General features: G+C 39.4%; 1 protein-coding gene across 6 annotated transcripts in view; it reads left to right on the top strand.

Annotated features, from left to right (window-relative positions):
- Nucleotides 1-23,674, top strand: part of FNDC3B (fibronectin type III domain containing 3B) — a 365,202-nt gene that overhangs the window by 86,865 nt on the left and 254,663 nt on the right. For 2 of the 6 annotated variants that reach the window (XM_063621666.1, XM_063621665.1), the window contains exon 3: nt 7,572-7,647. In XM_063621666.1, coding sequence (XP_063477736.1) covers nt 7,572-7,647 — 76 coding nt within the window. The other 4 variants (XM_063621670.1, XM_063621668.1, XM_063621667.1 and 1 more) reach the window with 3 other exon arrangements.

The raw sequence follows: 23,674 nt of genomic DNA on the forward strand, positions 1-23,674 counted from the left end.
AAAAAATTGCATCACCCTAGAGGCAGCTTTGAGACTACAGAAATTTAAAACCTTGTAAGATTTGAACATATTAGGTGGTTTTTCATTCTGAATTTACAGAGTAATGCCAGAATGAAAGAAACAAAGTTTATCCTTCAAAAGGAAAGAAAATGGCCACTTCGCTTCACAGGTATTTCTTTAATCTCTCGCTTCTACTTTTCCCGTTTTCTAAGGGGAATACAGAATTAAGTGTCATGCAGATTTTTACTATGAACGGTGATACCGTACCGGGTTGCTCATGAGTTCCTCGTTTTCTTTGTTTTAGATTGATGAAGGACTGCTTGGACTTTGACTCTCCTGAAGATGTTAATTATATGTTTCAAAAATCATGTGTTCTGCTAAAAATCACTTATGCATAGCCTTGGAAAAAGAACTGGAGGCAGGGAGTTGCTTCAGCGTGCAGAGTATCGTTTTGGAGGCCTTGGGAAATAAATCTTGAGTTAGTTCATTTACCACCAAGACATATTTAGTCACTGTATATAAACAAAAGAAGTCACAGTGTGCCTGGACATTATTTGTCCCAGATGGAGTTTCAACTTGGCTCATTATACTGCACTGATGTCATGGTGCATAAACTGGCTCCGAATTCAGCGTGCATAGAATCGGCTGTGTGCTTGTCTGTGCTGAGGGTGTGCGGGAGGAGGGGCGGGGCTGGCTGGAAAATCTTTGTCACATTTTTCCTTTGCTCTCTGTAGAGGCTAGTGTCAGGCTTGAATTTGGACTTGGTGCAGAATGAGGGAAGAATTGGAATAATCTGTTCATGTATACAAGTCAGTGTGTGTATGTCCTCAAAGCTGTAGTTCTTCCAAGACCAAGAATCTAAGTGTGCCTGGCTTTCCAACAGTTGCTTAACAAAGCTCTAGTAACTCAAATCTAGAAAGGAAAATCTTAAAAGCATTACATTTTAAAAAGAGCATTTTTAGTGTGTTTGCCTAGAAGTCTTAAATCTGGACAGCTTCTTTAAACTTTGTAATGGTCTTGAGTATCCAACTGTAAAATTCTGTTTTCCTAGATTGTATGGTGGACAACGTCTCAAACTAGTTGCTTAAAAGTATGTAAAAAGGTGGCCGAATTTAATTCTTCCTGTGTGCTTTGAGAGGGCAGCTTGTGGGTCAGAAAACTGAGCCGGAGAGGGTCCTTTCCTGGACTTCTGAGCCCTTAATAGGAAATTTCCACATACTATGGTGTTACTTTATTACTTTTTATTGCTGGCTTTTGTTATGATAATCTTAATTATAAGCATTTCCAAGTAATTCAAACCATTTTGTAGATGTAAAGGGCTTAGATTTCAGAACTTCTGTGAATGGATTCCTATAGGAGTCACTCTTGTTGCCAGGACACACAGAAGCTGAGCAGACACTAGAATGTGAATGCATTGGGAGGTGAACCTTTAAGGAGAGCCCAAATGTTTACCAAAGAGAAAATCTGGTTAGAGGTGAGAAGTGGCTGGTTTTAGATTTTATTGATAGCATGAAACATGGCAGATTTGGTAAAAATTTTTTTTTGAGACTGTAATTTTACTTAACTGAGAGACTTGTCACTGGTAGGAATTTGAAGAAAAAGAAGTTGAGGGTAGAAGGCTCTGCTTCAGGGAGGAACACATATTTCCTAGAAGAGAACTTGTCCTGCTTTTGGGGATGTTCCTTTGACCCAGTTAACTGCATTCTCTTATTTTAGCAGTCTTGTTGAATTATCCCATATTGAATTGACATGGTGAAACCACGCCTAGTAGAGGGGAGAAGTGGTGGTGTGGACTAGACGAGTATGCATTTTGGTCAGACATGGCTGGATTCCTGTCACTTCGTAGTTTTGTGACCTTGGAAAAGTTGCTTGTCTTCTTCAAGCCTCAGTTTCCTCACTTATAAAATCTAATTACTATCTACCTGGCAGATGACAGGGATTCAATAAGTAGTAGCTGTTTCTTAATCATTATAGAAAAAAACCTGGAAAAAGGAGTTGATAAAGTACCCTGCATCATGCCAAATTAATCTTACAGACAGATGTGATATTGAGGATACAGCTTTTTTTTTAACCGTTTTAAAAATAAAAACAGCACATTTTTATTTTTAATTTTTATTTATTTAGACAATCTCACTGTGTTGCCCAGGCTGGAGTGCCGTGGCAACTGCTGCCTCCCGAGTTCAAGTGATTCTCATGCCTCAGCCTCCAGAGTAGCTGAGACTACAGGCACCCACCATTATGCCCGGCTAATTTTTGTATTTTTAGTAGAGACGGGGTATTGGTCAGGCTGGTCTCGAACTCCTGACATCAAGTGATCCACCTGCCTCAGCTTCCCAACGTGCTGGGATTTTAGGCGTGAGCCACCACACCCAGCCGAAGATACAGCTTTTGAACCTTCTATTCTTTGAAGAAAACAGTATTAAAACTTTTGGAGTAGTGGATATTCTTGCTCCTTATTTTGAATAGTAAGAGTCCTAAAGCCCAGGAAAACATATTTGCCATGTATCCTATGGGTTGTGTTGAGCAAGGGAGGCTTCACCTACAATGTGTGCCCTTGGACCTTGAGTTCCCAGTGTTTGCTTAGGTCCCCTTGGGGGCTTCCTGTTATTGTATATTATTTTTCAATCAGCTTTGGATTCAGGCTTCAGGTAGGGCAGTGAGCAAAATGAGGCAATGGATACATTTACATCTTCTTCCCAGGATCTTTCTAGTTTACTTGCTATGTTTTTAATCCTAGGACATTTTCTTTGCATGTGTTATTACCACAAAGATAAATATTGGGCATTCGCACCCATCACTTCCCTTTTCCTGATTTGGAGAAAAGAGGGGACTCAAAAAACAAATATTGCTTACTTTTCAGTTTTGCCTGAGGCCAACTGTGGTCTGTGGCACACAGACTGGGGTCTCAAAGGTGTGTGTGGATGGACAGTTTGGGTGTGGGGGCCTGGGAAGAGCTTGGAGATTGGGAATCTTGGGGGTGGGGCTGGGGATTGGGGAGTTGGGAGCATGTGTGACCAGAAAATAGTAGCATGAGGAATAGGCGGTAGTACTCTTCTCATGTAGTCAAAGGTCACTTTTAAAGTTATTAGGTATTCCTGGATAGAATCCTTAGTTGTGTGGAACTCTTCTGCAGCTTTTAGATTGTATCATTTTCCCCCTTAAAGATACCTGTTGGATAATCATAAATGTGGGCTCCCAGGGAGAAGTATTCATTTATACATGAAAACAAGCTTCACAAAGTGTGGCCAGTGGAAAAAACTCTAGAAGTGAAATGGGATCTCCTCTCTGGTATGGTTTATATCTTGATTGTCTGAAGATTGGATTTAACGCTTAAAAACGCCGCAAGTGTAATATTTTGCCTTTGGTCAGTTGGTACTGTTCTCCCAGGAAAAGCTTTTTTTGGGAGACAGCCTTGCTCTGTTGCCCAGGCTGGAGTGCAGTTGGCACCGTCACGGTTTGCTACAGCCTCGACCTCCTGGGCTCACGCGATCCTCCTGCCTCAACCTCCTGAGTTGCTAGAACTACAGGAATGCACCACCATGTCCGGCTAATTTTTACAATTATTTTTGTAGATATGGAGTCTCACTATGTTGCCCGGGTTGGTCTGGAACTCCTGGTCTCAAGCGATTCTCCCCGTCTCAGCCTCCCAAAGCACTGGAATTACAGGCATGAGCCGCTGTACCTGGCCAGAAGCTTTTTTGATGGACTGATACATTACCCTGATTGCTTATTTGAGTGAATGGTGATTTTTTTATTTGAGGCATAAATTAGACATTTGCCTCCAGGAGTAGTCTTAGATACTATTGGTTAATCAGCCACCCAAAGTTAAAATTGCAAAAGTAGCCTTCCTTTTCCTCTTTTAGTGAGTAAAAAAGAGTTAGTTTTAGATTTATACCTGTAAAGGATTACACCTTCTTTCAGTTCTCCTGTTAGACAAAGAATTCCCATGATGCTGTGTTTGCTCAATTGTATTACTTGTAACTCTTATTTTATTGTTTCTTTGGATTTTGGAAGAGTGGTCACTTATTTTTCATTAAACTTTGATAAACTGCCTTCTGTTTATTTCCAGCTTCTTGGTTCATGTAGCACTAACGGTTTTGAAACAGAGCTGATGAAGCAAGAGTAGCTTAGAGGATGCTCCCATGATTTGATTAGCATGGTTCTTCTTAAGATCTCTGGAGAAAAAAATATATCAGTAGTTAAAATCTTTGTCTTTTTTTTCTTCCTCTGAAGACATGGTGCAATATGAATCAGTTTAATGCTGACTTTGGAAAAGTAGGAAATGCTTAGTGAGTAGACAAAAAATGATGTGGTTTGGACAGCGATGTTCTGTTTCGCATTTTATATTAAGGAGGACTTGTAGCAGTTATTATATTTCTGCTTTGTGGCTGGGGAGAGGGAGGGAGGGAGGGGGAGAGAGAGACATTGCCCAACCTGTATGATAGGAAAGGTTAAGTGCCGGGAGTTGGCCAGGTTGTGACTCATGCTCCTCCGGGGCTGCGTGGTGCAAGACCTTCTGCCGCCAGCTCATTCATGTCTGCTGTCAGGACCGGTCATTGGGCTGGTGTGTGTCAAACTTATTTTTATCTCTGCTTTATTGACAATGAAAACAGCTAGGTGGTCAGCCTCCCTCAGTATAATAAAATGCTTTCTTTTAAAATACCTCAGTGCCAAGATGAATACGGTTTGTTTAAATAATGACTTCTGCTCTACTGAGAAAAATTGGTATTGGGACACAAGAGACTTGCCTGGTTTCTGAGGTAACTTGGTAGATTATAATCTGGTTGCTATGGCTACTCAGCAGCAGTGAAAATTACATGAACTAAACATTTGAACGGAGGTATTTTCGTCGGATGCTTAAAAGCCCGTTACCTATCATCTTTGTCCCTGAAGAAGTGGGATGGGGGTCAGGAATTGAACTCAGTAAGCAGTGGGGGAAGGCATAAGTGGACCTTAGAGGCTGGATGCCTCTGCGTCGTTCTTTGAAGTTTGGCCTGGTGTCAGTGACCGCTGAGGAACTGTTACAGACACTTTTTGTGCAATATGATAAGCAGATAACGTGACGACAGTCCGGACATGTCCCAATTCAGAAATCCGTTTTCTTGCCTGGGACTTTCCGTAATACTGGTGAATTGTATTTTCTGAACCGGTATTCAGGACACATTGTCTGACAATTATGAGCGTGGTAGAAGAGAGTATATGAATTTGGGATTGTCAGAGAAAATCTAGGACATAGAGTCTTGGCATCCATTGGTTCCCCCCTCCCCCAGCTAATTAATTCCATGGGCATATATTACAGTTCTATCCCTAGAGCTTTAAACACAAAAGCAAATGGTTTTTGCTTTATTGCAGTGATGCTAGAATTGGTCTAAGGGCCTTTAAAAAGACATGGATAATTGTCTGTATTGAAGTGTTGTTTTCTTCCATTGTAGTTTTTATATTGTATATTTATGTAAAAATACATGATTTTCATGTTAAAGAAATGACTTTAAAAGCTCCTTTTCGAGAAAACAAATATTTTAATCATTCTAGAGATCTTGAAGGAATTTCCTTTTGAGTTTTTGAAACAGTACAGTATGATTACATTGGTGATAATTTAAATACTGAAAACTCAGAGATTATCTATAGTTATTATATAGGAAAAATAAATTGCCTTGAAATAACTGTCATAATTCAAGATAATGAGAAGCACCAGGGGTGAAGCTTAGTCTGAGTTTCCCTGAATGATGCTGTCTTTTCCAGGTAATGTATTTTCTGATTTAAAAAATTTTAGTATTCCAGCAGTATCATCTGAATGAATTATTAGAAGAGGCAAAATACATGGATATTAAAGATTGAGTTTTTAAAGATGAAATGGCTTTGATTTCAGTAGTTTTACAAAACAGACAAATTATAGTGTATACAGTAAATAAAGTTGACTTTTAAATTGCATCTTATGAAAGCTTAATTTCTAAGCTAAGATAATTATTTGCAATAGTTTTTTTTAATGTTTTATGACTTTCATTCATTCAGTGAAAGTAGTTATTGAGCACATAACCTATTCTATGCCAGGCATGGGGCTAGATAGCTGGATGTTATCCTTATCGTGCCTAGATTAAAGAAGGAAAGGCAGACACTAACATAATTGCTTAGTTAATTAATTGCAGTTGTAAATTCTAGGAAGAAGTAGTAGAGCGGGTTTTTTTGTTTGATTTAGAACACATAGTGGGGGACCTGACCTGTCCTGAGAGTCAAACACTGTATCACAAGCTGAGAAGGATGAATAGACGTTGGTTGAGGATGGAGGAAGGTAGGTGGTAAGCTAAGATGAAGTAGTACAGGAAGAGCATCACAGACAGAGGGAACAGTATGCTTGACAGTTTCAAGCTAGGGAGGAACAGGGCTTGTTCCAATAACTGTAGGATGAATGTGACGCTGACATCCTGTCAATTTCTAGAAATTTTATGGTGATTTTTTAAATAGGGTTAGCCTTGTACATGGTGGTTTTCAACTATAGTTTTTGTGGTGGTGGTGGTTGTTTTTGAGGTGGAGTCTTGCTCTGTCACCTAGGCTGGAGTGCAGTGGTGTGATCTAGGCTTGCCACAACCTCCGCCTCCTGGGTTCAAGCCATTTTCCTTTCTCAGCCTCCCAAGTAGCTGGGATTACAGTCACCTGCCACCACGCCTGATTAATTTTTGTATTTTTAGTAGAGACCGGGTTTCACCCAGGTCAGTCCTGAACTCCTGACCTCAAGTGACCCACCTGCCTCGGCCTCCCAAAGTGCTGGGATTACAGGCATGAGCCACCGTGCCCAGCCTAACTATAGTTTTTTAAGTTTGTATTGTCTTTTAACTTGTATTTAGATATCAATTAGTGATTTTTTTCCTTTGATTATCCTTTGATTAGAACTGTTAATAAAACTATCAGGCTGTTGACAGAATGTACTTTACTATTACCACTCATGGTCTAGTCTTGGAAGTTGTCTAATATTAAATATTTATGTTCATATAAGTAAAACATTGACTTTAAACATTTAGGTATTTGGTGGGGCCTATTTATAGTATTTATTTAATACTGTTCATTATTGTCTTAAGATCCTGTACACAGATAATTCTTTTTACAAAATTTTTTCTTGTAAATATTTTTGTTGTTGTCACACAACAGAATCATATAACCAGATCAGTAATAGACACTTGGGAACAGTATGCAACACTGTTAGGTCAAAACCTCATTGCTAGATGCATCTTTCTTCTATAAGTATGGTTTCTGGTCTTTTTTCTTCTGTAATTGTAGTTACTAAATTTGTGAAAGCGAAAAGGGAATTGTGCTTTTCAAAGAAAAGTTTTCTTCAAATGGAGTTTTTAAAAGTTAGATAGCATCATAAGCAACACAGGAGAATTCACTTAGCTAAATTTGAATGCATGTACTCCTCCTACCCCCATACCCCCAATTAAGACTTATACTCCAAGTTTTGTGTTTATAAAAGATTTTATGCCACATGCTTCCTGTCTAGTATATAAATTTAGGTAATAACACTTGACAAATCCCAGGGGTTTCAGTATTAAACTGAAATTAATGTGTTGTTTTGGCAGGTTATTCTCGTTCAAGTTAATCCAGGTGAGACTTTCACAATAAGAGCAGAGGATGGAACACTTCAGTGCATTCAAGGTAAAGACATTTTTGGTGAATATTCTAATCAAAGATTTTTTCTTTATTTGAAGGAAGTAATGTTTTTCTATGTGTGTCTGCATGTAATTTTCTAGAAGTAAAGTATATGTTGGGTATTCGTTTTTTTTTTCTGTCGCATGGTCTCAAATATATATTATGATGTTATCCAAAGGACATTTTTAGTGGTAAAATCTGTATTGGGTATCTGTTGGTTAGTTATTGCTAAGTAACAAATTACGCCAAAATTTGGTGGCTTATAACAACATTTATTAACTCACAGGGGGCTAATGGTAGGAAGTTTTCTACAGTTACTTGTTAAGTGGGCCTCTCCATGGAGAAGCGGAGGGGGCTTATGTTATGGCAGCTGGCTTCAGAGCCAATAACTAGAGGGCAAGAGGGAGCTAGTAGGTCCAGCCCAGACTCAAGAGAAGAAATTATGAAAGGGTGTGAATACCAAGAGGCAGGTCATTGGGGGCCATCTCAGAGGCTGCCCAACACAGTCTACTCTTTGGCCCCCGATGATTCATGTTCCTTCCAAATGCAAAATGCCCCCTCCCAAGATCTCCAAAAGTCTTATCCCATTATAGGATTAGCTCAGAGTTCAGAATCTTGTCATCTGAAGTTCCAGGTGTAGGTAAGGCTTCTGGGTGTAGTTCTTTTATTACAGCTCCTAGCACACTTCTAGTGTGTATACTGATGCCTCTTCTGTATAGTTCACTTGGAAATAAATGACGTGGGTACTTTGATCCATACGGAGTTCTGTGTAGGAAGATCAACCTAGATCTGATGTTGGCTGGTAAACATTGTAGCGTTAAAAGGCACTGTTTATGATAGCTCTTTTTGACAGTGATTGGGATTATGGGGCAAATGGTAAATGGCATGCAATTGAAATCAGTATTGGGTTATTAATTGAACTGGAATCTAATCTGAGGCTTTATTAATACCTGAACTTGCTTACCAATATACAAACAAACTAGGGGAAATGCCCTTTAGTTTCAGTTTCCCACAATAAGCTGTATAGAAACAGTTTTTTTTTTTTTTTTTTTGCCTTGCATAATAGTAGAGCGTGTTGCTTTGTACTTTTTTTTTGTATCTATAAGAACAAAAACTTAGAAAATATTTCTTGAGAAATGAGTATATTTTTAAAGATTCAAGGCTAATGAGTTTTAATTGAAGTTAATATGAAATTATTTAATCACTTTTATTAATGATTTCTACTCTGCATTTCTCTGTTGTGTCCCAGAAATTGATCTTTGGAATTCTAAATCATTTAAAATCAAAACCTAGTCTTAGTCTATTAACAATAGGGGGAAACTTCATGTCAAGGAAGAGAAGAAATATTTTAAAATAGTATGGACTATAGAGTCTTTCACCTATTTGTAGTACTATAATAAACGGGTACTGTGAACAATTAAAACCTCAGAATCCTACAACCCTGTATCTTAAAAAAAAAAAAAAAATCACACTAGGAAAACGAGATGAAAGTCACCTATATGGGATGAAGCTGAGGTTTTCAGTTCAGTAAGAAAGCATTTAAGCTCTGGTTATGGTAACATTGGCACCCCATTAATTGGCTAGTACATAATGTCCCTCTACAACTGAGTATGTGTAATAGAATCTATAAAAGCACATCACTTAGTGGATGAACATGCATAAAATCTCTTTCATTCCACCTAAGTTTACTTTTTGGTGTCTAAGGAGTGTGTGTATGTATGTGTGTGTGTATGTAACGTGTGTGTATTTATGTGTTTTTTGTGTGTATATATGTATGTAATACTTTTTTCTTTTTTTAATCCATGTTATAACTGGTGCACTTTGCAGGAAATGTTGCAAGTATATTGCTCTCTTCACAAAGGGAGCTTTGTATTTATTCATGATGATACTTGGAGATAAGTGACACTAACACTCCTTCCAGTGATTTCAAAAATGCCTTTGACCAAAACAGAATTATGGAGCCATTTATCTTTGGCTCCCTCCAGGCTTCCTATTCTTTGTTCTCTTCTGAAGTCTCAGATACTATGGTTATCTTCATTTTGGGGAGTGGTGGTACCTGGCCCAATTGATTGAAATGGCACAGGATGGAATGAGGACTAGGACCTGGATCCAGGTGCTTTGCTAGGGTTTCGGAAGCACTGGGGCAATAGGATGAACTGCAGAAACTGGAAGGAAAGTCAGCCCAGCAGGCTGAACCCCAAATTCAGACTCATTGACTGCCACTAATGTATAAAAGGCAGTCACTCAGGCAAAAAATAAGAAACCCTTTATGAGTCCCAGTATGAGTTCGTGAATGCTTCATTCCAGTTGGGTAGAATATAGCAACATAAAATGTGGCAATAGGCAGCGTATTTGTAAATTCCAACACAAGCTGCTGTGTCATCCCCACGGTCCCAGTGATCAACGTCATCTCTACCATTGCTAACATTTATTCATCTCAGGCTGTGCTATGCATTCTTTCCTTTAGTGAGTGTGTGGTTACACATAAGGAAGCTGAGGCCTGTCGAAAAGTCACATAGCTAGAAAGAGGCAGAGTCGAGTTTTCTTCCCTGGTACGTCTGATGCCCTGAGTTCCTTGTTCTGTGCCTTTATGTCAGGGAGGACTCCATTCTCTTGACAAGAGTAAGGTTAAGTTCCTGTTCCTGGAGTAACAGGATTCTGAGCTGGATACCAGGATGAGTACTTAGATACCCAGAATGAGACAGATGGTTTGCAGAACAAAAGTGGATGGTGGAGACTGAGTCTTGGGAATAAGCAAGGGGCGAGCACTTTGTTAACGGAGTGAGACATACTGGTTGAGCAGTGACTAGCAGGCAGTGTGATGCAGGGAGTATTGGTTTACAACTCATTAAATTATTTCTGCCCAAAATCAGGTTTGGGTTCAGATTTGGGGTGGCTCAGCTTCCAGGTGGGGCTTCCAGCTCCAGCTGTTGTTGATTGGGGCCAGGTAGGGTTCCAGCTTCAGGACAATGGGAGAGGACTCGTAGGTACAGTGGGAGGCAGTTCTTTGTCATTTAAAAACCTATTAGGAAGGAATCTGAAAATGGTCACATTGTAATGGAAATTTCTGAAAGGAATATTTGTATTTTGTTAGAGATTTAAGAGATCGAAACTCTACTTCTGTTCTTTGAACACTGGCCAACAGGTGGGAGTGGCTTTGTTTTGTTTTGTTTGTTTTTTGTTTTGAGATGGAGTCTCACTCTGTTGCCCAGGCTGGAGTGCAGTGGCACAATCTCGGCTCACTGCAACCACCGCCTCCCGGGTTCAAGCGATTCTCCTGCCTAAGCCTCCTAAGTAGCTGGGACTACAGGCACACGCCACCACACCTGGCTAATTTTTTGTATTTTTAGCAGAGACAGGTTTTCACTGTGTTAACCAGGATGGTCTCGATCTCCTGACCTCGTGATCTGGCCGCCTCAGCCTCCCAAAGTGCTGAGATTACAGGCATGAGCCACCACACCCGGCCGGTGTTTTTTTAAATTGAGGGGAAGGTGATGGGTGGTGGTGGCCTTCCTGGAAATTTTGAAGTCGTACTCATTGATTATGCCATGGTTGAAACTGTCAGTCTAATAACTTTGCTATTTTAACACCAGCCCTTAGATTAGGGACTGCTTTGTGGGGATTTCAGGTAGGGAGTGGAGTTGGTTGCTGGGCCTTCCTAGAAACTTTAAAATCACATTGTATGAGGTCAGTCCTCTTTACTTGTAACTGAATTTATTAGCCTGATAATTTTATCTATAGGACATTTATGACACCATTAGAAAGACCTCAGAAGCTCATTGTGATCTCATTAAAAGGCAGCTTGGAAGTTGAAAGCAAATTAATACAGAAGAATATGGGCTGAGTGAGGAAGCTCACACCTGTAATCCCAGCCCTTTGGGAGGCCAAGGCAGAAGATTGCTTGAGGCCAGGAGTTAAAGACTAGCCTGGGCAACATAGTGAGACCCATCTCTACCAAAAAAAGAAAAAATTAGTCAGATGTGGTGGTGCATGCCTGTAGTCCCAGCTGCTCAGAAGGCTGAGGTTGGAGTATCATTTGAGCACAGGAGTTTGAGGCTGCAGTGAGCTATGGTTGCACCACTGCACTCTATCCTGAGACCCTGTCTATTAAAAAAGAAAAAAAAAATTGTTTTTATGGGAATGTCCTTGGTGATAAGGAAGAAAACACAGGAAGCATACAATATGCTGTGAACGCAGATTCATTTCTAATGGAATATTTCTCAATATTTCCCATAAAACATGAATCATAGGTCTTGAAGGGGCCAAAAAAGGTCATAGTTTATTCTCACTTGGGGTCAGCCTATACCTATGGCATCCTAGACAAAAGATTTATTTTCTCTTGGCCAGATCAAAGTGTATAAAGAGCTAATTGTTAGGAAGAAAGAATCTTAGCAGTCAGTATGAATTTTGCCTTTGCTTCAGTTCAGGAATTAATAGAGGGCACACTTGGGTCTCTCCCATTATTTTCATATCTGTGTCTGGGCTGAGGTGCTGGCAATGCAGCCTTCCTTCCTGTCTACACATGCCATCTTTTTATCTGCTCCCTGTAAAATCCTCCAGCCAAAACAAACATCATGCTTCCTTTAAGACTTTAGGCCTGTCTCTTTCAAGAGCTCTCCCAGACTACTGCCTGACTTTTCCCTGAATTCTGGAGGAGCAGGTAGAGGTAGCACTACACAGTCTGGTTATATGCATAAACCTTTCCTTAGCTCTCGAATTAGATGTGAATTCAGTTGTGACAGGAAACAGTGTATCTTCACCCTGCTCCCCAGCCACACAGCTTGAGAATAATTACTGACTGGAGTCCTGACTGGCTCTGGTATTACATTCAAGCATGATAATTTTTCTTTTAAATTTTACTCTTCTTATGGCAGTTTAAAGATGTTTAGTTACGTGCTTTTAGCATCTCTAAATCTCGATAGAAGAACTTTGAAATACTAGATTGCATTGATAATTGAAGTTAATGAGTTTCCTTTAGAGAAATATGTTTAAATTCTAAAGAACTTTTATAATGACCCTACATTAATACTGTAGTTTTTTATTTAAGACTATTATATATAAATTGTGAGGCTAAAGAAAATAGGTGGGTGTTATGGTGATAAAAAATACTGATTAAAGTAAAATTCTTAGGAAGCACCATTATTTTAGTAAACAGTAATATTTAAAGGTACTTAATTGCTAATGGTTTTGGTCCAAAATAATTTAGGAATCTTTTACCATAGCAGTTAATCTGCTAACTTGTGTTAAGTGAATAGAGACCTCGAAATGACTCAATGACAACAGAATGCGTGGTCAAAGGGGAATTCAGAGAGGGCACTACTATGAGATGGCTGTAGCTTTGAAGCTATTCGAATGTGAAACTTTTTCCACTCTTGCTTGTTCTCCGTAAGACTTCTTCAGCTCTGTGTCTAATTCTCCCCCTGCCTCAGTGAGTGTGCGAACTGTATCATTGATGAACACCACGCTGTGCCCAGTGGCTCTGTGAATGACACCATTGAGAGCTGTTCACCATTTCTGAATTTCCTCATTTGTCTCCCATCCGCCGCCCCTCCATGTATGAATCAGCATCCAGAATGTCACAGGGACCTTAATGTTACTTTTTTTTCCTTATGTGACACTTTAAGTGCATTTATTAGACTTGTTTGGCACATTAAAACACTGACCTGTCATTCTTTCTAAGAATTTTATGACAGGTCCTAGGGAATTTGGGTTGTCTCTTGCTTTGTTGACTGTGAAATGACAAGAATGGTGTCATAGCTTGGTTTTGCAAACTGAGGTAGACTAAAACTTCAAAAGCAAAGCATGTATATGAGCTCTCCCTTTGATACATACTTTGCATATAAATGAGAAATTCCTGTTTTACTAGCTTAAACCCCAGGAAGAGCACCTGTTGCAAATGAAGCCTGTTTTCAAAGATTGTAGTGAATCTCTGTCTTGGCTTAAATTTGCAACCAGTTTTTTGGTAAAAAATATTTGGGTGATTTGAAAGTAAAATTACTGTAACGTGAATGCATTAAATTCTAAATCTTTGCCAACTTTTATTATATTGGATGAATTGTTATTTGACTATTTGTAAAATGTCTGTGTTACAAATGGAAATGTTTCTTCCTATTACAAGATTAGGATTTTGGGAGCTTGTTTTCTACATAAGAAACTGCCTTGAAAACCATTTTTTTTTTTTTCTTTTGAGACAGGGTACCCTGTCTCAAAAAGTAAGACCTGGCTCTGAGACAGACTTGCTGTGTCACCCAGGCTGAAGTGCAGTGGCACGATCAGATCATAGCTTGTTGCAGCCTCAACCTCCTGAGCTCAAGTGATCTTCCCACCTCGGCCTCCCAAATTGCTGGGATTACAGGCATGAGCCAGTGTGCCTGGCTGAAACCCATTTCTTTAGTATTTGGTGGATTTGTGAGGGATTGCTAACAAGCTGAAATGTTATTGTGAACACTTTGCCTCACTTGGAAAATCTTCTAGAATTGAAAATAGCAAGTCATTTGCCAGGGGTAGCCCTAGCATCATGGCCATCTTTCTTTCTGATTGATCCAAAGCTGTATATGGTGAGAGTTAGTCCTCCCAGGAGGCTCTAAGCCAAGAGAGTCAGAATTTCTAGGAAAATCTGAATTACTCTACCAACTTTCCAGCTTACCTTATGATACTTAAATGTTAGTTTCAAGACCAGTTTTTTACCTGTGTGTGTCTATACTACAAATATATATTTACATGTGTGTGTATATGTATTTGCTTCATTAGAAGATTTTTCCATTTTCCATGATTGGATTTACATGAAATTTGGAGAAAGATTGAAGAAAAATTACTTTCAGCTTTGTGGAGTACTCTTGATCTCTGAAATGTTTGGGGGCTTTATTTTGCACATGACAAGTTAGCAATTCCTCTCAACATGGACTGATGCACAGCTATTTGTTACAAATAGACATTCCATACGCTGACCTGAGAAACCCCTTTACAGAAGGCAGCTTGCTGCTGAGTAACTGGAAGTTTACCAGCAGGTGGTTTCCACCAGGCCCAGAAAATACTGACGGGTCCAGAGCAGAAAGTCCAGGTTATGGAAGGAATGAGAGCAAAGGCTGTGATTGTACATGCAACTGTCATCTTGCTGGGATTGTGTAATGTCATGAGGCTGGGTTATATCAATACCAAGCTATGTTGCTTTCCTAGGAGGTTTTAAGTCCCTCTCAAGGGAGGTACTCAGGGTATATGCTGCTTCCTGCCTTTCTCCTTCTTCCTGTCTCAGTTATCTTGATTTTTATGTTTATTCTTATATTTACGTAAGAACGGAATGTTAAACCCTTAGATAAAACTGTCACCCAATGTTGTGTCATCAGACTTAAGATGAATTGGTGTTGAGTTCTCAGAGTACAGCTCTGTAGTGTGAATCCCTGGTCATTTGGTAGCTAATGCTTAACCTGTTAGCCCCAGTTTCCGCTCTTAAAATGGGAACAATGATAGTACCTATCTGATAGGATTGTGAGGATAATCCATTATAAGTGTCATTATTATTATCATCATTATCTAGTTGTATACACAGCTTTGCTGATTCCCCCCCCCCCCGCCCCCAAATGGCATGATTAATTATGGGCAATGACTTCATTTTCCTACTTGTAGCAATCAGTTGAAATTCTAGTCTCCCTTTCATTGCTTATTTATGATAGACTTGCTTTCATAGGGTTGCTGGTGATGGCACCAGTTCAAACATTTTAGATGAAGGTTTATAAGAATGTGTATACTGTTCAGATATGGGGTTATAGCTAAAACAATGGGTCCAGTGTTCCGTGAATTTAAAGTAAATTTTGTTGTAGTTTTTTAGTTGTTGGTTTTCTTTTGAATAACAGCCGTTCACTCTCGCACCATGCCTGAGCAGCTATATTCAGAGAAAGCTATATCCTCTTATTTTATCCAACAAAGCAGTTTTTCTAATGTGCCTCCTTTTACATTTTCACTGAATTCCATACTTCTGGCTGGGCACAGTGGCTCACGCCTGTAATCCCAACACTTTGGGAGGCCAAGGTGGGGCGGATCACCTGAGGTCAGGAGTTTGAGACCAGCCTGGCCAACACGGTGAAACCCCATCTCTATTCCCCCCTAAATACCAAAATACAAAAATTAGCTAGGCGTGGTGGTGGGCACCTGTAATCCCAGCTACTCAGGAGGCTGAGACAGGAGAATCACTTGAACCTGGGAGATGGAGGTTGCAGTGAGCTGAGATCGTGCCATTGCACTCCAGCCTGGGAGACAGAGTGAGACTCCATCTCAAAAAAAAAAAATTGTTTCCATACTTGTTAAAATTTTTACTTAGTGCATTCTGTTTTTAGGCAGTACCAAGAAGCAGTCAGGGCTATATATTGGGAAGATCATTATAGATTTTGGAGTGAGATTGCCTGGCTTAAAAATCCCCTGCACATTAGATGTATATTGTAAAATTAGTTCCTTAACTTCTCTACACCTCAGTTTCCTTATCTGTAGAGCTGGAATAGTAATTTCTGTCTGGAAGGATTGCTGTGATTAAACGAGTTATTGTGTAGAGAGCACTAAGAACAATTTCTGAGTCATAGTAAGGGCCCAGTAAATAGGAGTGATTACTAAGCTTTCGGTCTTTATTATGGGTGGGCATTGAACCCCCCCTTCATTTTTTGTTGGCTAATCATTTTTAAAGCATTTCAGAAAGCCTGTGTGAACTGGAGTTATTAGGATTGTTTAGATGTCTTCACGTTTAAATTCTAACACTTCAAAATAACATGTTTAAAAGTTATGCAATCGCAGTTTAACTTCTCAACCCTTCTGCCTTTTAGGCTTGTTAAACAATGATTAAAATGTCATCTCTGAAGGTACCACTGCTTAGAGTTCTTTAAATGTCACAGATCTTTGCATGTCAGATAATTCAGAAAAGCGAGCAGTGTCGCATTACCTCAGTGGTTGGCCACAGGTTATTTCACAGCTTGTAGTCTTTCAGTTCCTGCTTTATTCTTTCTGTATTTTTTACTCTTGTTCTTACACTTCCAACTGGAAATAGAAAAGTTCATGTTACAAGTGTCTTTAAGGAAGACTGGATTAAGTTCTTCAAGGGCAAGGGTCAAAGCTTAGTCATCTTTGTATCCCAGAGCCTATCCTGCACGCAGGAGGCATTCAGACTGAAGGAAAGTCATTTCCTGATACTTGTCTTAGTCTGTCTGGGCTGCTGTAACAAAAATACCAGAGACTGGGTGGCTTATTAACAACGGAAATCTGTTTCCCACAGTTCTGGAGGCTGGGAAATCCAAGATCAAGATACTAGCTTCTTTGGTGTTTGAGGAAGGCCTGCCTTCTGGTTCATAGATGGCAGTTTCTCTCTGTGTCCTCACGTGGCTGAAAGGCCTAGGGGTCTTCTTGGGCCTCCTTTATAAGGACACTAATCCCTCATGAATGGGGATTAGTGTCCCTCATGATCCAGTCACCCCTTCTAGTACCACCCCTTCTAATACCATCACCTTTGGGGTTAGAATTTCAATGTATGAATTTGTGCTGGGGTAGGGGACACAAACATTCAGACATTGATAGTACTGCTGAAGATAAAATGATGGAACAATTCTCTTAGTTAGAGAAGTTATTTATTTTTGTTGTTTTGAATAGATAGTTAAATTTAGTTATTTTCACTCTTAGTTCCCTCAATTTAAGATAATGAATACAGGCATGAGTGTGTTTCCAAAAACAATAATTCTGAAAAAGTCCAATATGTGGATTAGCTTCTCTTACCCATAAAAATGCATGAGGGAATCATTATATTCATGCTTTTAATAACTTTATTTTGGGGGAAAATAGGATGGGAAAACCTTAGAAAATGTTAGGCTATTTAATCCTTAAAGATACATCAACTTTTTCCCAAACTTTATATTTATTTTTGTATTATTAACAAATAATTTAGGTTACTCGTTAATTTTATTAATATTTTATGTTTTCTTGCTGTTGGAAATTGTAGCGTTTATGTATAGTAATAAATTCTCGGTAAACTCTGTGTCAGACCTAGGAACAAATTATGCTTTAGTAAATGAGGGTGGGGGACGGTGGCTCATTCCTGTAATCCCAGCACTTTGGGAGGCCGAGGCAGGCGGATCATGAGGCCAAGAGATTGAGACCATCCTGGCCAACATGGTGAAACCCTGTCTCAACTAAAAATACAAAAATTAGCTGGGCGTGGTGGCACACGCCTGTAGTCCCAGCTACTCGGAAGGCTGAGGGAGGAGAATCGCTTGAACCCGGGAGGCGGAGGTTGCAGTGAGCTGAGATCATGCCACTGCACTCCAGTCTGGCGACAGAGCGAGCCTCCATCTCAAAAAATAATTTTAAAAAATAAATAAATAAATAGTAAATGAGGCTGATTTGTGCTTGTCAGTTTTTGCACTGCTATAAAGAAATACTTGAGACTGTGTAGTTTATAAGGAAAAGAGGTTTAATTGGGTCACGATTCTGCAGGATATGTAGGAAGCATGGTGCTGGGATCTGCTTCTGGTGAGAGCCTCAAAGAACTTAAAATTATGACAGAAGGTGAAGGGGAGCCAGCATGTCACATGGTGAGAGCAGGAGTAAGAAAGGGAAGGGAGAGGTTCCAGACTCTTAAACAACCAGATCTCCTGTGAACTGAATGAGAACTCACTCATCACCATGGGGATGGTGCTAAGCCATTCCTGAGGGATCCATCCTCACAATCCAGTCACCTCCCAGCAGGCCCCACCTGCAACATTGGGAATGACATCTCAGTGTGAGATTTGGAGGGGACAAAGATCCAAATCATATCATTTACTGAGTTAGATGAAGGTGGCATAATGGTTTTTCTCTATCAGCGGTGTGATTGAAGAGAGCAGGCAGGCGTCAAGCCTGAAGGAGGGCATTTGTGGTTGGATGTGGAAGGAGAAACAGATATTACAGACATTTAGGAGACAGTCATGACTTGTGACCAGTGAGAACACACTGGATGAATGTTTCCCTAAGGTAGATGAACTACAGTGTCTTAGAAAAATATTTGTCTTGTAACATAATTGAGAGCACTAAACATTTTGTATTCTCTGTCTCTTAATTGGACACGCATTAAGAGTAACAAATATGGATTTAAAAAGCAAACATTTTAAAGTGGGTATTTTTTTCCTTTTCCTCAACTTGGCTATATCCTCTCTGAAGAGGGTTTTCAGTGTCTTGGAAGGTAATTTGCACACTATTTGTGAGGCAAGACTACTGAGTTAATGGGGAATATGCTTTACTACTTCTTTTTTGGATCCAATCTAAATATGGAGAAAACTGGCCTCAGGATTGCCCACAGAATGGGGTTTCCTTTATGATTCCTGGTTTTGAGTTCTTTGAATTTGCTGCACATTTCTTGTGTGGTTGGATAGACCCTCCTACCACCTTTTTTTTTTTTTTTTTTTTTTTTTGAGACAGAGTCTCGCTGTCTCCCAGGCTGGAGTGCAGTGGCGCGATCTCGGCTCACTGCAGGCTCCGCCCCCCCGGGGTTCACGCCATTCTCCTGCCTCAGCCTCCCGAGTAGCTGGGACTACAGGCTCCCGCCACCTCGCCCGGCTATATTACCTTTTTTTTTTCTCTTTGAAGAGAAAAGATTATTTACCCCCTAAGTATTCAAGTCTTTTTGTGCCTGAATTAAAGTGGAAGCATTCCATAATTTAAATATAATACCTTTTTGGATGCTTTATATATTGCATTGTGGAGCCAGTTTTAAACACCTGCTTTGTTATCTTTCTAGCTATAGGAGTGTCCACATCTTCACTTTATTTAAAAAGCTCCCAGGTATGTATTAGCAGATTATTATTTCTGTTCCAAATTGATAAGAAGAGGAGGTCTAGCATCAAGGGAAAAGTCTTTGGGAGTAAACAAATAGTGGAAACTTTAATCAAAATTTAAGTCCTTTTCTTGCTCTATCTTCTAGTGAAAATGTTATTCTGTGTTAGAGAAATGACCAGATGAATTTTGTTTCCTGTTTTGCAGTTCTCATTAAAGTGGGTATACGCATACACTTATCTCATGTTAAATGTCAAACTGTTTGTTCTTGAAGTGCTGTCTTCAACAGTTCTCCTCGGTTGGATTTTGAACATCATTTCAGAATGTCTTATGCTAGATCCAGCAATGTCAGTTTGTGCCTGCTGCACTGTGGTACCTTGTGGATAAAGCAAGTATAAATGGTCCAGATTTATGATGGTTTAAGATTTTTCAACTTTACGATTGTTTCATTGGGACGTAACTCGGTCACAGGTTAAAGAGCATCTGTGCTTAGGCAATGCTAGAACTGAGCTTGTGTTCTGTTGTGGAAGAGTAATCTTTGCAGATAGTATAATTAAACGTTTAAATTGTCTTTGAGTGGAAGCTTGCAATAGTTTTTTTTTTGTTGGTTTTGTTTTGTTTTTTGAGACGGAGTTTTGCTCTTGTTGCCCAGGCTGGAGTGCAATAATGTGATCTCGGCTCACTGCAACCTCCGCCACCTGGGTTTAAGTGATTTTCCTGCCCAGCCTCCTGAGTAGCTGGGATTACAGGCATGCATCACCACGCCCCATTAGTTTTGTATTTTTAGCAGAGAGGAAGTTTCTCCATGTTGGTCAGGCTGATCTTGAACTCTCGTCCTCAGGTGATTTGCCTGCCTCTGCCTCCCAAAGTGCTGGGATTACAGGCGTGAGCCACCGTGCCCGGCCAAAATAGTTTTTTAAAAACGTTAATAAAATATATAAAAAAAAAGCATGGCACTGTCATCCCATGAGTTAGAAATCAAGATCTAGGATTAAATTGGTTAATTTATTCTTAGTTAATAGTCAAGACAGTTCTTATTCTGTGAGTCAAGCACTCACCTGTTGAGTGACATAGTTCTTGAATCATATGCCCAAGGAAAAGGACATGTCTAACATCTCAGAATTTTAAAACTGTGTGTATTAACAGTGGTTTGTATCATTTTGCACATCAGAATTACCTGGGAACTTTAAAAAAAAGTTTAAAAGTTGATATGTAGGCTAGTTGTAGGGAATTGTGACATTGAGCCCAGGGGAATTGTCAGATTGTAGGGGATGGGGACTGGGCATGAGTGGTTTTTAAAAGCTCCCAGGCCATTTGAATATGCAGTGAGGTTGAGAAGCTCTGGTTAATGTAACCCTCAGGACAGCTCAAGAAATTCTTGCGCTGTGCTTTCCCACGTACATTTCAGTGCACAGGCTGTGTACCTGTGGCTGTTTATCAGGTTCATCTTCTTTAGCAAGTTTGGCAGTTTTGTAAAGTGTCTAAAGATCTTTTATCTTGTATTCTTATATAAAGTAAAATCTATGTGGTAGTTGGCTTTACTGAACCTATTAAAATTGTTTTTTGGCTTTGGTTATAAGCTTCTAAGTAATAAACAAGAATCATCAGACAGAAATATGAGTTACTGCTTTCAGCAGAGTACAGATTTACTTTATACTTACTTAGATGTAAACACAATAGTTCACGTATGTTTAACGAAATTCTAAGTTCGCCTATGTTTAATGAAATTCAAAGTTGATTGGAACAGGTATGATTTAAAAAGTTAGATGAGAAGGCTGGGTGCAGTGTCTCACGCCTGTAATCAGCACCGTGGGAGACCGAGGCTGGCGAATCATTTGAGGTCAGGAGTTTGAGACCAGCCTGGCCAACATAGCAAAACCCTGTCTCTACTGAAAATACAAAGATTAGCCAGGCATGGTGGTGCATGCCTGTAATCCCAGCTACTTCGGAGGCTTGTGGCAGGAGAATTGCCTGAACCCAGGAGATAGAGGTTGCAGTGAGCAGACATTGCACCACTGTACTCCAGCCTGGCCGACAGAGTGAGACCCTGTCTCCAAAAAAAAAAAAAAAAAAAGTGAGGTGAGAAAATAACCATCTTACAACTTGCCACTTTTCAGAAGCTGATAAGCTGCTGTGAGCCCTGTTTTCGCATGTGTTTATGAAAGAATTGGACTGGGACTTTTGCTTCCCTGTTTGTTTCCTTCCTAATATAGCTCGAACTATGTAGGTCCCCAGAAATCATTTTGGTGCTTGACTTGGGTGGGTGGTCCCTACAGTATATGAATTCAGTATATAACATCTATGTCAGACCCTAAAGATTATCAACAGGTAGAATCTTGGTTCTCAAAATGTAGCATAAACTAGAATCACCTGGAGGGCCTGTTAAAACACAGTTGCTGGTTCTACCCCCAGGGTTTCTGATTCAGGTCTGGGGTGGGTAGGGCCAGAGAATTTGTATTTCTGAGAAGTTCAGGGTGTTACTGATGTTCTTGGTTCAGGAGTTCTGAGAATCATGGAGGTGGAGATTGTCGGGGTTGGTGACATTTGTAAGAGAAGGGTATTTACAGAAGTTTGAAAAAGAAGACTCTCAGAATTAAGTTTGGTCACACAATGGACAAAAGGGAAAAAAGTTCCATCTAGATGCAGAAAAATAATAAAAATTGACTTAAAAATTATTATTTGTAAGCTCAAAGATAGAATTTTTCCTCCCTTTTCTACAGTTTTAATGAATTGAGGTTTGAACCCGGGACTCTAATTTTCAAAGGATTTGTTTGTAGTCTTTCAGTTTACATCTCCTAATTCAGTTGCTAATTTTATTAGGTTCCTAATTTTATTAGGAACTTGTTTTTCTTCACTGTGCCTCAGTTTCCCCATAATAAGAATAAATATGATTGCCAGAGATATTGTCAGGATATTTTAAAGTCTAATGAATAATATTATGTAGTATTTGAAGATTACGAAGTTAGGAAACTTATAAAAAAATATGAAAAATATTCTAAACATTTAAACATTTTTCCCAGTCAACTGGGCCACAGTAAAAGAAGAAGCCAATGTGGAGGGTAAACAAAATAGTGGGCCAATATGGAAGCTGGCTTCATTTTGTAAAGTATTATACAGAAATGGGAAAGTTTTAAAGCATGAAACTGGTGAGAAAGGAAGTGACTCAATTCAAAACAGGTAGGACTCCACACCAGTAATGATCTGTAACTAAGGAACATTGCCTACAGAAGAGAGAAGCCATGAGAGACAGTTGAGGTGAGTGAATTGGCTCCATTGTAACATGGAAAATGGAATTACACGTTTCTTTTCTTCTCATGTGGACAGAGACTATTGTAGAAGTTTAGAACTTCGGCCGTGTTTAAAAAAATCTATTTCAAGGGTCAAATTATTGATTGCCAGACTGATTATTATTAGTAATTACAGTTACAGCGCTGAGGAGTTTTCTCATAGTGTCTGAGTTCTGCTCCTGTTCAGTGGTTGAGTTCATTGATCATTTTTCTACTCCTCATTGCACCTGTCATGCTGGCATCAGCAATTAACATTCCTCAGAAGCGAATAGAATGCCAGGCTCCATCTCAGATGTAACTCAAGAACAACAGGTGCATTCTACCTATTTCTTGGCTATACACAGAGTAGTTAGAAGGCAAGTAATTAACCATAGAACAGACTTTGAAGAAAATGAGATTCTTTAGAATTTGAGCCAAAGTGCTGAAAAGTAGTTCTGGATAATGTATTTAGGAGACATAGGAAATGGCTCAACAGGAAGGGTGAAATAGCCTGGCCTCTTTAAATTTGTTTCAAGCCTGTTTCCCTTTACTGATAACAAATCTCACTAACTCTGCACCTTCCATAGACCCTTTGTTATGTGCAGCTGTTTTTGTTTGTTTGTTTTTATGAAATTCACATGTAAAGTCATTGGACTTGAATTTATACAGTAAAAATCAATTAATTAGATTCTTAAATTCTCTCTTCTACTTTAAATGAAGACACCTAAGGAAACCTTCTGGCTCTGAGAAGAGGAAGAGGGTCCCCAGATACAGGTTTAAATTCCTTACCATTTAATCTGGTTGCATTGATCAGGGGTTCAGTTTTCTCACCTTAAAATAAGAGGATTAGAACAGATAATTTCTAAAATTATTTTCACCACCCCTTCTCTCTTTCCTTTCTTTAATTCCTGTGGCGTTCCTGCAGTTTATATGTCCCTAATTTTTATGAAAATACTTAAAGATTTACTTAAATAGGTTCAAGTGTGGGC

Source organism: Symphalangus syndactylus, chromosome 17 (genome assembly GCF_028878055.3).
Source record: "Symphalangus syndactylus isolate Jambi chromosome 17, NHGRI_mSymSyn1-v2.1_pri, whole genome shotgun sequence".
In the NCBI taxonomy this organism is placed as follows: Eukaryota; Metazoa; Chordata; class Mammalia; order Primates; family Hylobatidae; genus Symphalangus; species Symphalangus syndactylus.